This window comes from Nilaparvata lugens, chromosome 11, assembly GCF_014356525.2.
Source record: "Nilaparvata lugens isolate BPH chromosome 11, ASM1435652v1, whole genome shotgun sequence".
Lineage (NCBI taxonomy): Eukaryota > Metazoa > Arthropoda > Insecta > Hemiptera > Delphacidae > Nilaparvata > Nilaparvata lugens.
In genome coordinates, this window is record NC_052514.1 from 33,634,781 (window position 1) to 33,650,201 (window position 15,421).

General features: G+C 36.8%; 1 protein-coding gene across 5 annotated transcripts in view; it reads right to left on the minus strand.

Annotated features, from left to right (window-relative positions):
- The window catches only part of LOC111055159 (spectrin beta chain), a 156,604-nt gene that overhangs the window by 45,765 nt on the left and 95,418 nt on the right, over positions 1-15,421 (minus strand). For all 5 annotated transcript variants that reach the window (XM_039438264.1, XM_039438261.1, XM_039438265.1 and 2 more), the window contains exons 16-26: positions 15,041-15,175; positions 13,882-14,057; positions 13,049-13,248; positions 12,054-12,172; positions 11,331-11,489; positions 10,229-10,339; positions 8,770-8,922; positions 7,394-7,504; positions 5,837-6,049; positions 3,420-3,620; positions 1,463-1,699 (exon numbers count right to left, since the gene is read on the minus strand). In XM_039438264.1, the coding sequence (XP_039294198.1) occupies positions 1,463-1,699; positions 3,420-3,620; positions 5,837-6,049; positions 7,394-7,504; positions 8,770-8,922; positions 10,229-10,339; positions 11,331-11,489; positions 12,054-12,172; positions 13,049-13,248; positions 13,882-14,057; positions 15,041-15,175 (1,815 nt within the window). The remainder of the gene's footprint in view (positions 1-1,462; positions 1,700-3,419; positions 3,621-5,836; positions 6,050-7,393; positions 7,505-8,769; positions 8,923-10,228; positions 10,340-11,330; positions 11,490-12,053; positions 12,173-13,048; positions 13,249-13,881; positions 14,058-15,040; positions 15,176-15,421) is intronic.

Here is a 15,421-nt window from a genome sequence, read left to right on the forward strand (position 1 = left end):
ATCTACTTTGAAGATAGGATCTATCAAACTATAGAATTATTCATAATCAATCAGCTGACAAGTGGATGATTATTCATTATTCATAGCATGCATTACACAGATGTCTGGCCGTGTCTGACAACATGAGTGAGTTTTGGATCTTGGAGTAAACAAATAACAGTTTTTAAGAGTAAATTATTATTCAACTGTGAATTGTGATTCAACTGAATCAACTAGAACAGGTGACATCAGATACTTATGGATGAGAAAACTGCGTGAGGTCTACTGTTCACAGAACTACTAGTAATTAAGATTCATCTTTACTGACTTTGATATTAGTCTCATTCATTGAATTGAGGCTGTGGATGTGGCACTATAGCCAGAGATGCACTGCATAGAAAATGTTTCCATAACCAAGACAAGGAGATGAAATCTCTGCGATAGTCTGTGCAAACCTCGGTTGCTCTTTTGGAGTACAGTGCTGCCAGATTTCACAGAATCCAGAGAGCTTGTGGACTAATTGTGTAAGAGAAAGAGCGAAAAACAGAACGTAGGCATTTTTGATAAAATCAGCATAAAAACTGTTAGTGATGCTCCTCAAAGTAGGCTCCTTCTTTTCATCATCATCATCATCATCATCATCATCATCATCATCATCATCATCATCATCATCATCATCAACATCATAATCATCATCATTTATTAAACATGCCATAGGCCAGCCATTAAGAATAGCATTGAAAAATGGCATACATGTTAATTGTTATATTGGAATAACATTGGCCATAAAGCCTCGTGCTGCAATCTACGGTTTGTACGGACTAAAGTTCAACTGTTTCTTGTCATTATAGTACTATATTTAGCATAACATAGACACTTTGGAGTTTCATAACACGATATAAGTTACACAAAAGACGACTACAACTCTCCAGTTGAAAAAGATCAAAAAGTCACGGAAATATGTAGGTTTTCAAGTGTTCCTGATCTATGTGTCGTGTTTTCTGTATATATTGTAAATATTGTAAGTATACACCGTGTCCCACGAAGTACGTGCCCATTCAATATCCCGCAATTTTGTTAAAGGTTAGGGAGCTGAAATTTTCCCAGAATATTTTTAAAATCTACTTTGTAAACTGTGTGGAATTTAAAAAAGTTCTGTGCATGAATGGGCATGTAATATCAAATTAAACTTGTAGCCTCTTCGAGGGACACGGTGTATATTGAAATAATATATTTCAAGACACAATATTGATTCCTTGTTATTTATTATTTATATTGAACATGTTGAATATTGTCTCTTTTTAGTTACGTTAGTTATATCTGTTGGGATGATTAGTTGATGTGCTGTATTTTGTTCTAAACTGATGTAGACAATAAGCAATTCGAACAATTTGAATATATTTATGTTTATATATTAACAATTTTATCCATACGACAAATCAGTTAGATGTTAGATGATTATATGACGAATTATCCAACTAACCTGCGATTGTTTGACAGCAATGAGATCACTGTGCGGATGCTGTTCGGAGGTGAGATGTCGTGCCGTTTCGCCGAGCTGGCGAATGGTGTCCGCATAGTCGTCCACGGCTCGCTCCAACGCCTCGTGTTTCTTCATCAGGTTCTGAGCCGAAATCTCGTCCTTGCCCCGGTCTTCCACCATCATGTACAGCTCCTGTTCCGACATCCAGCTCTCGGCCTCGCATGCGTCGAAGAAGTACTGCAAACAAAAAATAATAAATCATTTTCATCGTTCTTTTTTCGTTCAAAAATGTCTTTGAATTCTTCCATTAGATTAGAAAAATTAGGGAAAGCAAGTTTTGGGCAAATGTATGATGGCTCATTAATTTTGTAACTAATTGTCAATACATTAGCACACATTAAACCAAATATTAAACACTGTGGACCTATAGTTTACAATGGTTTTGATAGCCTTCGACCTGTCCATATGCAACATGACCGTTCAAGTTATGTCTAAAGGTAGGCGCACACAGATCGTCATCGGACGGACGGCATGCATCGGACGGATCGGACGATTAGATTTGATGCATTGTTTTCAATTGGATTTTGCGCATACCTACCCGCATCGTATAGGTATGCGCACTCCAATTGAAAACAATGTATCAAATCTAATCGTACGATGCGTGCCGTCCGTCCGATGACGATCTGTGTGCGTCTACCTTAATTTAGACTCCGTTTAACTTTGTTGAACGCTAGTTCCCAATCGGTATGCTGAACAGAACCGAATTAAAAGTTCATTTTAAACGGTTGTTTAGTAGCACCGCTAACAATAGGCTGACGAGATATCTCATATTTCCAATTGGAATATATCAGGAAAACGTTTATTAACATTTTTTGTTTTGATTATAATTATTGTGAAATTTTTGAATAGAAATAACTAATTTAAATATCCAATAAAAGCTATGAAAATAGAACTAAGAACTTGAACCTAAATAGCAGTGGGAGAATTCGTTGAGTAAAACTGTCCAAATAACTGTGCCCAGACCGGGAATCGAACTAAACCCAGTACCTCTCGGTTGCCGGCAAAGTGTTTTTACCTCTCCGCCCTGAAAAACTAAATAGCAAAGAGGTCATTGTTCTTAGTTTTAGTTTTATTCTAAGTCATTGACCAGCGCTGCTGGATAGACTGTGTCAGGGTTTATAAAACATGTCACAAAAAAGTTTCAAAATGTCATCTCACTATCAAGAAATTCACTCAGGCTATAGAATGGATGCTCCACCAAAAGTGATTTCAAAACTGCTCGGAACTGTCTATCACTTCCACTATCCTTGACCCACTCTGGCAGCTTATTCAACATCTTGAAGGCAATGAAAGGATAACACCTCTGAGTCCTTGCTAAACGGCATCTTGGCATTTTGATGAGGAGAGTCTGACGGGTTCCATAGCCATGTATCTCACCACGAGTGAGTCTGTTGCTAGCTCTGTCTCTGATGCGAACCACACATTCAACAATGTACTGATTTACAACAGTAAGCATTTTCAGCCTCTTGAAGAGTGGTCTGCAATGAGCCATGTAGTCACTGCCCGTCAGCACTCGAACAGCCTACTTATCAAACCTACACCCTCAACCCCACCTCTTGGTGACTAATTATCTAATCTCAATTCAACAAAACATTGTTTACATTTACAGCTGAACGAAGTTTAGTTAATCCAAGTTTAGCAGAAGATTCCGTAGCCACACTTGGATTTTCATCTTATCCAATTCTAACCACTTTCCCATCATTTTCTCCCACTTCTAATCCCCCCTCCACCCACTTACTTATTTGGTCCTCATAATCTACTTTCAGTTCAGAAAACGTAGTTTACACCTATAAACTGTGGATCTTGGGTTCTACCCAAGTTTAACGAAAGATTCCGACCCCACACTCAATTATCCAACTTTTTTCCAATTGCACCCACTTTCTCTCCCTGAACCGACCTGTTGTGCTCGTTCCGACTGGTCGAGCTGGGCGTTGCGATGCCTGACTGCGTCGTTGAGCAGCTGCCAGCGATGCAGCAGGTCGGCAATCAACTCACTGAATTCAGCGCTGTCCTCGTGACCTTCGTCCACCAGCTTCTGCCCGTTGTGGCACACTGTATGGATGCGTGGCTCGTGGTTGTCGATCTCCGTTGCCAACGACTGCAAAACAATCAATCACCAATCAATAAAACAATTAATTAGAACTGATACTGATTACTTACTTATTATGCTTCATATTTTGAATTTTTCAATACAAAATACACAAAAGAAAGCAACATAAAAACAATAATAGTACAAAAAACAGGCTTCATGATAATAAATACGTGATTAAGTTGGTTTCGCACACAACAGTGACAGTGGAAGTAAGTGATATAGTGCAAATATCCATGACAGTGAATATTTCCTTGAGTTACGATTGGATTCTTCACACTCAGAACGGCTTAAAATTGAGTCCACGTTATAATGTCAGAGAGGAGAACAGAGTTGCCGATTCTCTGCCTTGTACAGAGAACAGCTGATATCGGTATATCTGATGAAATATTAACTGTTCATTCTCGTTAAAATAATAATTTTATTGGTTAAATTATTTAAAAATAATTTATTAAGAAAAAATTTGTCTTTCTTCTTTAGGGCTACTTTTGAATATGAATCCTATTATATTAAGCGAGCTTCTGTTTATCAATAAATAAAAATAACGAGCGAAGCTCGGTGCCCTGATATTAAAATATAAATCTGAGTACTTTGAAAATGGCATTAGTAGCCGAAACATGTCGTGACGAAATAATTTAAAAAGGGTACTCAGATTTATATTTTTATTCAAAAATGTATTTTTATAATAATTGAAATTGAATATTTTGCTAATTAATTATATTTCTATGTCGATGAAAGACCCGTAGGGCGTTGTTTCAGCAGGGGAACTGAAATTCATACGAAATCTTTCATCCTGTATAACTTGGTAACGAAGCATTTTCGGACCTATATTAGTTAGAACTTTTTTCTTCTTTTAATGTGAGGAATCAAGACCTTACTTATGTGCACCTTTTTTCAGAACACCCTGTATATAGAATTAATAAAAAATGTAGACAGACTTCAAATAAGTTTGAAAAGGCTATTGATTGTGGCGTAGCCTTGCTTTTCTTTTAGAATCTAGTATCAAATTCAACATTTCTATACCTTTACCAATTTTCCCAAGTTGCAGGCAACTTAAGAGTTCCAAGTCAACTGGAGCAGTTAACTAAGGGCCGGTTTCCGAGCTCGGGTTCTATAAGTTCTGGACTTACAGAGTCCAGGACTAAAATAAGCTCTGGGGTCTAAATTGACTTTCTGAGTCACGATTTCATCTTCTAAACTCCGGAGTCTATCAAGTTCTCGACTTATTTGAGTCCAGGACTTTAACGCAGTAAACATGAGGGAAATTCACAATATTTTGCTGTTGTATTGTTGGCATTATAGCAAAACGGAAACAGCTGATTGCAGCGGGACAATTCAAATGAGCATGCTCTCCAAACTATTTTGTAAAAATACGTTTCGATTTCTTTGTGGGCCTATTCAAAGCAGAACCTTTGAAAGGTGAATGAATAAACATTTCATTTTACGTTATGCCCTTATTGATCATTGATCCTAATCAGTGATTTTAGAATAAAAATTTCATCAGGCTATTGAGTTTGAAAACGTATTTGTTTTGAATAAAACTGGAATAATAATTTATTATTATTATTATTAATATGTTGAATATGACATTGATTAATAACATTCAGATTGGAATATAAATTCCAAGGCAATCCTTGTATTATTTTGCTTGAACATTTTTAGGTTATGTCATTGTCGTAACATGAGGTTAGTTTTTTATGCATAATATTATATGAAGAACTTTATTCCAAAAAAAAACTAGCAAACTATAAATTATGAATTAAGATGGACTAATTAGAATAATTTAGGTATTCCATGACATCTATTTGGCTTTTTATCTACTCCAAAACCATAACTGAATTGTGTTTGATCAGTCAAGTCTAGAACTTGAATTTAAACTTTACCTTAGTTGAGAGTTTAAAATTACGCTGTTTCAGGTCCTGGACTTAACGATCTTTGATAAATCCTTGACTCGGAAAGAGGTGAGAATCTAATTCAAGTCCTGGACTTATAAGCCCTTCACTCAGAAAGCGAAATAATAAACTCCAGGGTCTAACTTGATCTCTAAACTCCAGGGTCTATTTGAGTCCTCAACTACGTTAACGCTCTGACTCGGAAAGCCAATTTTCTGACTCCAGAGTTTAAAGCTAGTTAAAGTCTAGGACTTGACTAAATCCCGAGCTCGAAAACCGGCCCTTAGTGTCGTCTGGAGCAGTGGATCTGAAGGTAGGTTTACAATTACTAACCTGGTTCTTCTTTTTGAGCGTGTGCACATTGAAGAGACTGTTGCCGTAGTCCTGGCTGGTGGCGAGAGGCATCTTCTCGGCGACCCACAGCTTCTCATCCTCGATGTCGCGGCGGAACTGGAATGCTTCCTTCTTCTTCTCCAGGGCACGTTGCCGCTGCAGCAGGGGAGCCTTCAGCTGTTCGAATCGCTGCTCTACCTGTGCCTTTTTCACCTAAAAAGTAACAAAATTGAAATATATATATTAATTCAATGATAGATACAGTGTATTGTACATCAAGGGTCGTATTCTACAACAATTTTTAAAGTGTTATTCAAAGTTTACTTCAGTTCATAAGTGCAATAGATTCAAAAGCTAGCAATTGACAATTCCGAGTCATTTTCAACAAATTATGAGTTTCGAATCAGTTGCATAATGTTTTCAGAATAGTTAGAACTAATGACTAGATGCCAGTTACTATAGTGAGGTCCACGTTATAATGGCAGTGTGTGATTTGCAATGGTGTTGCTTTCCTTGTCCGTCGTTCAAAAAAGAAGATGGCGCTATCTCTTTCACGCATTGCGATGTTGCCACATCGTTTATCAACAATGTAGAAATTCAACTAATTGACAAAATATTTAATCTCAATCATGAAAATTTATTATTACATCTTTAAAAAATATATTTTCTTGACAAATAAAATATGATTAACCATTTTCAACAATAATGAGCAGTTAAATTCATCAGATGTACCAGTATAAGGTGTTTGGGTGGCAAGGCTGAGGATCGGCAACGTTGTTCTCCTATCTTCCTACACTGCCATTATAACGTGGACCTCACTATAGTCACTAGAAACCCAATTCAAGTACTTTATTTTATGATATAAATTTATTATTGTACATTATTTGTACTTCTGTATTTGTAAAATGAAGATTTTTTTATTTAGTTATATTTGATTCGAAATTCTATCTTTCATTAAATTGACCCATTGAATCTCACATCGGGAGAGACATTTAAAAATCTAATCTAGTTTGTAGAAACTTATATCTGGGGAACCAGAACAGTAAAATTTTGTCGAAACATTCATTATTACAATTTGGAGGTAGCAATAGCATAGTTTTCAACAAGAGTACCAGTATACTAAATTGAAAGTAAACTAATTTTTCAAGAAGATTCAATAGGCCTTAATGATACTAGATGCTGCATAATGCACCATAAATTGTGTTCTGTTCTCTCTCTATGGACCTTGTGTAAAATGCATTTGCAAAACACTAGTCTAGAGTAGATAAAGTACTTGACTCCTTGGCGCTAGAGCTCATTCAATGTTTCAAAATTCCAGCTTAGCTTCTTTCATCAACATGTTGATAACATGTAGTAATTTATAAATAAGCAATTTATTTTATGTTGTCAACTCATTACAGCACACACATGCACAACTCCAGTGCCATCATCATCTGACAGTGTCACCAACCTCTCATTTTACTCAATACAACATCTTGATAGTTGATAACTATCTACTAGAGGATGCTAATTTTATGTTAGTACTTAGTTGAGTAATAACTCAAGGTAGTTGAGTACCTTGATCTCGTCGATCTTCTCCTTCTCGGGAACAGTCTTCTCCAGGTACTCGGTCTGTGCCTCCAGCTCAGTCACCTGTTTCGCCTTCACTGCCATCTGCGTCTCGATCATCTACACAAACAAACAAATCATTAATCAAACAATTCTTACATACAAATACAATTCTTACATCATATCAAACTAGTCATGGAATCGCTTCAGAGGCCTGTGAAACTTCGATGCAAATTTATGACCTCTGCATACAGGACAATAGTACAATAGTAGCTTTCCACTAGCTGTCCCGGGAACACAGTCTTGTCATGTGCATTCAAGTTCAAGATATTTCCAATTCCGCGTTCTCGCCACAAACAAAAAATGTGATAGAATTCAAAATGAATAATTACATTCAAACGATACAAATATATGAGCCTACAATTTTTAAACATTAAATTACATATAATGGAGTGATCCGTGGTCTAGTGGATAGAGTGCTTGCGTAGCAGCATAGGGATCCCGGGTTCAAACCCGCTCATTAACAAAAACATTTTTAACCAGATCACTCCCGTGTTATCGGATATGTACGTTAAACTGTCGGTCCCGGCTGAAGTATGACAGTCGTAAGGCCCATTGACGGCTTAAATTATATATTCAGGCGGTGGGACCTTCCCGCAAGGGACTCCCCACCAACAAAAGCCATACGAGTTTACTTTTTTACATATAAATTAGTATTATATTAGACTGCAGAGAGACACCAGAAGAAGACTGCAGACCTCACACCCCCATTCTAGGTCTCCCAGCGAGTCAATAAGACACCGAACCGAAAAATAAGTCATTTATTTGAGCAATAAGACACAATATTCAGGTGTATCATAAGTGTCCTAATAAGAGCCTGAAATACGTTCTTCGCCTACGGTAATCTTATTACTAATTTGATGTCTTACTGGTGTCCTAATGTAATGCAAGGTTGAAATACATTTTTCGCGTACGGTAGCCTAATGTAATCTATACTATAATAAAGGAAAGAACTGGCTTATAACCGTACGGGATGGAAAAATTATGTTTGACGCATCATCACGTCTGAACTACTGGACTGATCAACTTGAAATTTTGCATATAGATTCTTAATTAACCGAGGGTAGTTATAGACCAATTTAAAATTCTTCAAGATTTCAGTAGGTCAAGTTTTCAGTTTGTCAAGTTCTAAGAAAATTAGACCCAACCGAGGGTAGTTATAGGCCAATTTGAAATTCTTCAAGATTTCAGTAGGTCAAGTTTTCAGTTTGTCAAGTTCTAAAAAAAATTATACCCTTGCGGAGTATGGGTTACTTTAGTCTTATCTAACTCCAATTTCCATATACATCAACAAAATGCTGAAATATGTGTGTGAGTTGACTGACCTGTTGCTTCTGCATGAGTATGTTGACTGAGGCCAGGTCGTTGCCGGTGTCAGGTGACTCGAATTGCTTCTCAAGGTCGTTCATCCAGGTGTCGATGTCATCACAAGTCTGGTGCAGCAGCACCTCCCTGTTCGCGTCGAACAGGCGCTCACCCTATCAAATACAACACAATAGATTAATTGGATTTCAAAATTTTAACATGTCTGGTACTACAGCATCTCTCTCCCTGTTAGCACAGAACAAACGCTCGCCCTATCAAATACAACACAATAAATTGAATATGATTCAAAATTTGTCGCATGTCTGGTGCAACAGGATAATTTCTGAACAAACGGTCGCCCTATCAAATAAAACCCAATAGATTGAATATGATTAAAAATTTGTCGCATGTCTGGTGCAACAGGTTAATTTCTGAACAAACGGTCGCCCTATGCAATCCAACAGCAGGCTATTCAAGTTCCAAAATAAGCCTTTTCAAAAATTCTCACAAACAGCTGATTCTCAGTTAATCAGAGGACAATATTCTGAAGCCGAAGTACAATATCAGCCAACAATCGGTATGTTTCTGTGGAAACTCCATTCACCCACATTGATTATACAGTTTGGCCGTAACAAATATGTTGGGTAGCTACTGTTGACTGTGGATACTGTCTTGCTGTCTATTGTCTCACTTACTATAACTATTGGAATATTATAAATAATACGATAGGAAATCAAATAAATTCATCCACAAAAGCATAAAGAAATACACCTTTGTGGAAGAGTATTATTGAAATCGATAAAGCTAGGTTTACACTAACATGTAGCAGTGGCGCCACTTTTCTGGCTTCAAAGTGGCGCCAAAAATGGACCGTGTAAACCCATAATGACGCACCATTTTTAGTGGAGAGGCGCAGTGGCGAGCCAACTGGAGTCACGCCACAAATATATGTTTTGATGAATATTAGTGGCACCAGTAGCGACTGATGCGCCATCTATACTAACGCGTCACTTGCGGTGGCCCGTGTAAACCACAGTGCTAGTGAAAGACGTCTAGCTCCCATTTTCATTTGTTTACCTAGCTTGATCCTTGTATAAACGTGTGTTTTTCGGTGTTAATTAATATAATCTTTGTTTAATTTTATATAAAACAAAATTTTATCATTATACGAAAAAATATTTCTTAATCTTGCATTGATTTGATAAAAAATGTAAAGAATTAATGACTTAATGGTGAAATATTCTCTTAGTGGTAGTGCTTCAACAAGGCAGAATTCTATTTCTATTGATGTGTATGTTGTAATTTTAGATTATATAAAACGTTGGATACATTTTGATTAGTCTTCAACTGTATTTTTGTAAAAAAATGAGTCTGATAAATGATATGAGGGACAGTACAATGAATGAATTAATGATTGAAGGAATGAATGTAAGGGTAAACTGATCAGGGGATGAATGAAAGAATGAGTGAATGGTTTACCTTGTCGCGCGTGACTGTCTCCAGATTGTCAAACTGCTGTTGCAATTCTCCAACCTTCGGGCCGATCACCTCCTTCAGTTCCGGCTTCTCTTTCATCAGCTCTTCGCCGCTCTTAAAAACAAAAATACAATAATTGAATATACATGAAAAAACAGTAGATGAATACTAGCAAAAATGTTTAACAAAAAAATTCAGAAGAAAAGCCAGTTTCTTCTCTAGTACTTTACACAAGAATTGTATTCAAAAAACTGGTTTTATTAAATAAAGAATGAATAAAGAAATATGTTTAAAATAAAATAACTTGGAAATGCATGCTTAGAACTGTTAGTGCATTGATTTTGCAACCTTGCGGCGCTAGGACAAGATGAAGCTATCTGCAGTGATTACAGAAGTGGGCATTGAGGGTGATGATAGGGGAGTCAATTCGAACTAGTTGTCGGCCCTACTTCGAAGAGCTTGGAATTCTCCCACTCCAAAGCCTATATATTCTGGAAACAATCAGCTTAAAAAAACATAAATAAATTCAATACCGGAGAAACATTTCACCAATATTCGACCAGATACAGAAATAATTTGAGAGATGATGCACACCGAAGTACTATGTATGAGCGAGTGGTAAGGAGTTCAGGTATCCGGATGTACAACTTATTGCCATCTCATATAAAAGAAACGTCAGGGAAAGTTTTCAGACTTTAATTAAAAAAAAAGCTGCTATCCATATGCTTACTCAGTGTAGGAATATAAAGATTTTTACAAACTTCAAGATGGAGGTTTAAGAAGATAGATAAATTTTACTGTTTGCTTGATGACAAATTGGTCATTATTGACATAATTGGTCATTAATGACAAGGTGGTCAGTGGATGAAATAATAATAATAAAAGTGTCTAATGACAGACAATAATAGCAACACCAATCGAAATACTTTGAAAAATATCAACAGTAAAAAGTTTGTTTAACTTGTTGCAGACTTTACCAGGTGCAGACATTATAACATGAATTTCACTATAGTCGACCTTTACCTCGTGACTGATTAATCTATACAAGACTGTACAATTTAAACAAATTAATCGACTAAGGTGATTGAAAAGAAGAGAAGTGTACCTGTTGCACTCTGACAAGCCGGTCCTTGTTGGAAGCGATCTCGGCCTCGAAGGCCTTGTGTCGTGTCCACTTGCTGTGCACTGTCTTGGCGCTGCGGTAGGTCTCGTCCTGCGCAGTCATGTTCTTCTCTTGCACCCACTCGCCCAGTTCCTCGCAGTCCTGAAAAAACACATTCAATCAGCAAACAAGTAACAAAGTCAAAGAATCATTTCTACAAGTACGGATTAAAGTGCACTTTATTTACACATGTGATGGTGGCGATAGCAATCTAACATTTTTGTTCATTTATTATGAATTCTATGTTGAGAATTTCATTTTCCCGGGGCTGACAAATAATTCTTGTTTAGTAGCTCAGCGAATTTCCATCTAGCTGATCACCCTGTTGTCAATATTTGCAGTAGCATAAGTCTTCGGGGTCATTTACAGCATTTAATTTGGATTTTCGTTCAACAATAATTATTAATTCATTAGCATTTGAATAAAATGCAATTTCTCAGTAATTTTCATCTGTAGAATTTCATCTTATTCATAATATGTTTTGTGTATTATTAATCTTATAATATGATTTGTGTATTATTAAATGTAAATATGAGTATATTTTTATTTATTGAGAGTTGAGACCTGAATATTCACATACAATAGAATCTGTCAATATTGTGCACTTAATTCAAGTAACGGTGGCGAGAACCGTGACTTGTATGGGTGACCGTGCACTGCACATACCTGTAGGAACTGATGCAGCTGGAGCTGATCTCTCAGCTTCTCCATGAGCTGGATTGCTCGTTCGCGATTCACGTTTCGTCGATCGTTTATGTTTTCGGCCTTCTTGTTCACCTTGTCGGCTAAAATCAAACAAAAACAAAATTCATTGTTAATAACTTAATTCATCACAGCCATTAACAGATACCAGAGTATCATTTAAGACAATAAAGTTGTATCGTAGCAAATGTGGAATGTTTTTCCTGTAACTAATTAAACCCTAAAAATGGATTATCGTACATTCATCAATGATGACAATATAATGGTAACTCGAAGTCTGTTCAATTCAATATGGATTTAATATGATTGACTGTGGTGACCTCAATACAGTCGTCACCACTGCACAGAAAACGAATAAAATATTAAACGACTTGAAATGGTCTATTCAACATTTAGAGAGAAAACTTTAGGTTGTTACACCATCATTAATCTCTTAGCCCCATATGCACCATTTCGGTTTAAACGGAGGTAGATCAGCTGCTCGTCTACAGTTATTCATCTATACAGTACTCGTCCCTTAGCTTTGTCTTCATAACTTTGAAACGGAATATAGGCAAGGTATGGTTGGTTCGCGGGGTAATATTAACGGCTTTGCAGAAACATCAGGCTTCTGAGTCCCTAGATCCCCAGATGGAGAAAGTTCCCTTCAGAGCTTCCTTTACAAACAGAGATTCTTCATGAATGAGAGAGCTGCAACGTAACACCAACAATATTAAAAGAGCATGTTGAACAAATGTCAGCTAATAGGCAGCGAAATGGACGTAACACCAAAAAGCTCCTTGTGTATCCTTTCGGATGCAACACATTGCTTTTGAGAAGATACAAAAGAGCTTCTTTCGCTCATGAAAAGATACATTTTCAAAGCTAACAAGATATTTTATTTTATTATTCTATGGTATTATGTGTTCTACTCTGAACTATTCTATTCAATTGAATTGTATTGTATGGTGGTTACTGACCAGCAAAGTGCTTCTCATCGTTGAGCCGGCCGGCAAACTGGACGACTGCGTTGACCTTGTCGTCGTTGGCCTCCATTGTGGTGAGGAAGGCCTCGTGGCGCTTGATCAGGTTCTCTGCCTGCTCCAGGTTGACGGGCGTCTCGTCCTTGCTCAGGATGTGCTCCTGTTGCGACAGCAGCACCTCGGCTTGGCGTGCGTCCCTACAACACAACACAACACAAACCCAATTAAGACTAATCGCAACACAAATCCAATTAAGACTACAACACAACAAATATCACTGATTATGGATCATGGTTGAGGCGGGATGCACACCGGAGAAACGCGTTTCGTGAAAAAAGTTTCAGGTAACGTGAAACGAAAGTTGCTTGCAATCGACTGATAAGATTAAGCAGGGAACGTTTCTTTTGTATGCATGCGCGAGTGAAACGGATTGCATGAGACAAGTTTCATGAAAAATGCTTCACGAAATGCGTTTTTTTCTGTGTGCATCCCGCCTTAGAAACACTTGTGTGAGATCTCCTCTAAGTTAGGATGGCAAATAACGATATGATAGGCATGTTATTTATTATTATAGACTTTGCCTATAGTGTGTAATTGCATTCTCTGATCGGTTCTCATGGTAGTTCATCATGTTTAGAATTCAACAAACTTTTGTACAACCGGGCACAAGTTTGAAATTTGATTGATTTGATTTTGAAACTTCTTAATTGTCCCATAAGTTTACAAAAAATGAACAATTTGCAACTATTACATCATCATGCAGGACGATAAAGACCAAAGGTATACCTATTTGGGAAACTAAATTAAGCAGAACTATTGATTCGACTTGCCTATTGAACATCTGCAGATTGAGTGACTGCGACAGTAGCTGTTGCCGGTTCTCCCACATCTGGTGCAGATCCTCCCATCCATCTCTGAGGGCCTTCAGTCGCTCTCGCAGGAACATGTACTGCGGATCGTCCTGGGTGCTCGGTTCGGCCGTGATACGCTGGCCGTACTCCATCATCTACAATCAATTATGATTAAAATGAATGAATGATCCCTATGGGGCCCATTACACAATCAAATAATCTATAGAATATATTTGACCAGCTTTTATCAACGAATTGACTCCCAATAGATTATCAAAACAATTATGAATAAATCCTCTCTTTTTTCTCTTCTCCAACACACCCAACCACAAAGCCCACGGTTTTTAATATATTTGTAACATTTTATTGTGTTTTATTTGTTTCGTAATTCTTTTTAATTTTGTTTTGTGTGTTTTTAATAAATTGAAAATTGAATTGAATTGAATTATGAATGTATGATAGACATTAATTTGTCATTGAAACACGGGAATGCGATCAATTATTTGATGGAATAAACGATTTAGTTCACTGACTGACTAGAGTGCTTTCACGTTTCAAGAACTCATTTTCAACATTGTGAAAGTATGATCACTATGGGGCCCCATTACTCAATCAAATAATTTATAAAATAGCTTTGACAGTTTTTTTTTTTTTATTATCAATGATTTGACTCCCTATAATGGACCAATATTGGATAAACAAATACTTTGTGGAAGATCAATGAATCAAATCAGTAAAAAACTTTACTGGCATTTTAAATCATAAATACAAAAGTGAATTCGTAAAAAATGACAAACGAAAAGAAAAGATATAGAAATAATTTCAAGATAAGTTGAAAAAAGATGATATATTCAAGCAACACCGCATATGAGAACAATATATAGTTGAATATCGTCAGAATGTACGTTGATGGGCAGTAATTAAATAACATCGTCTCAATTTAGTACGTACAGTAGTCATTTAATATCATATATTATTATTGGTGATTAAGTTGTTACATACTGACTAGAATTAACAATAACACAGATAAAATAATAGATAACAAACTAGGAAATGCGTATCATTATAGTTTAATAACATAGCCTACAATTTATAAAAAAAAAAACAGAAGACAAAAAATGTCAAGTGCATAGCGTACCTTGGTGTAGTCGTCGCGGTAGTTGTCAATCTCCTCGCGAATGCTCTGGTGCTGATTCAGCAACTTCTCGGCGTCAGCAAGCGAGCTGGGAATGTCCTCAGATGCCACGTCTTTCTGTGTCTTCGTCAGCCAGGCCTAGACACCACACCACAATACATAACAATCATTATGAAAAGTCTTAGCTCCACCTAATAAAGAGTATTTCAATTATTATAGATTCTATTTTCATCAAATCGATAAATAAATGGACAGTCGAATTGAAGCTGCAGAAATGAGATTGCTAAGGAGTGTGTTTGGCTGCACTAGAATTGATAGAATCAAAAATACTGATATAAGGTAGGTTTTATCGGTTGCTCCTCTGCATGAAAGAATTATACAAAA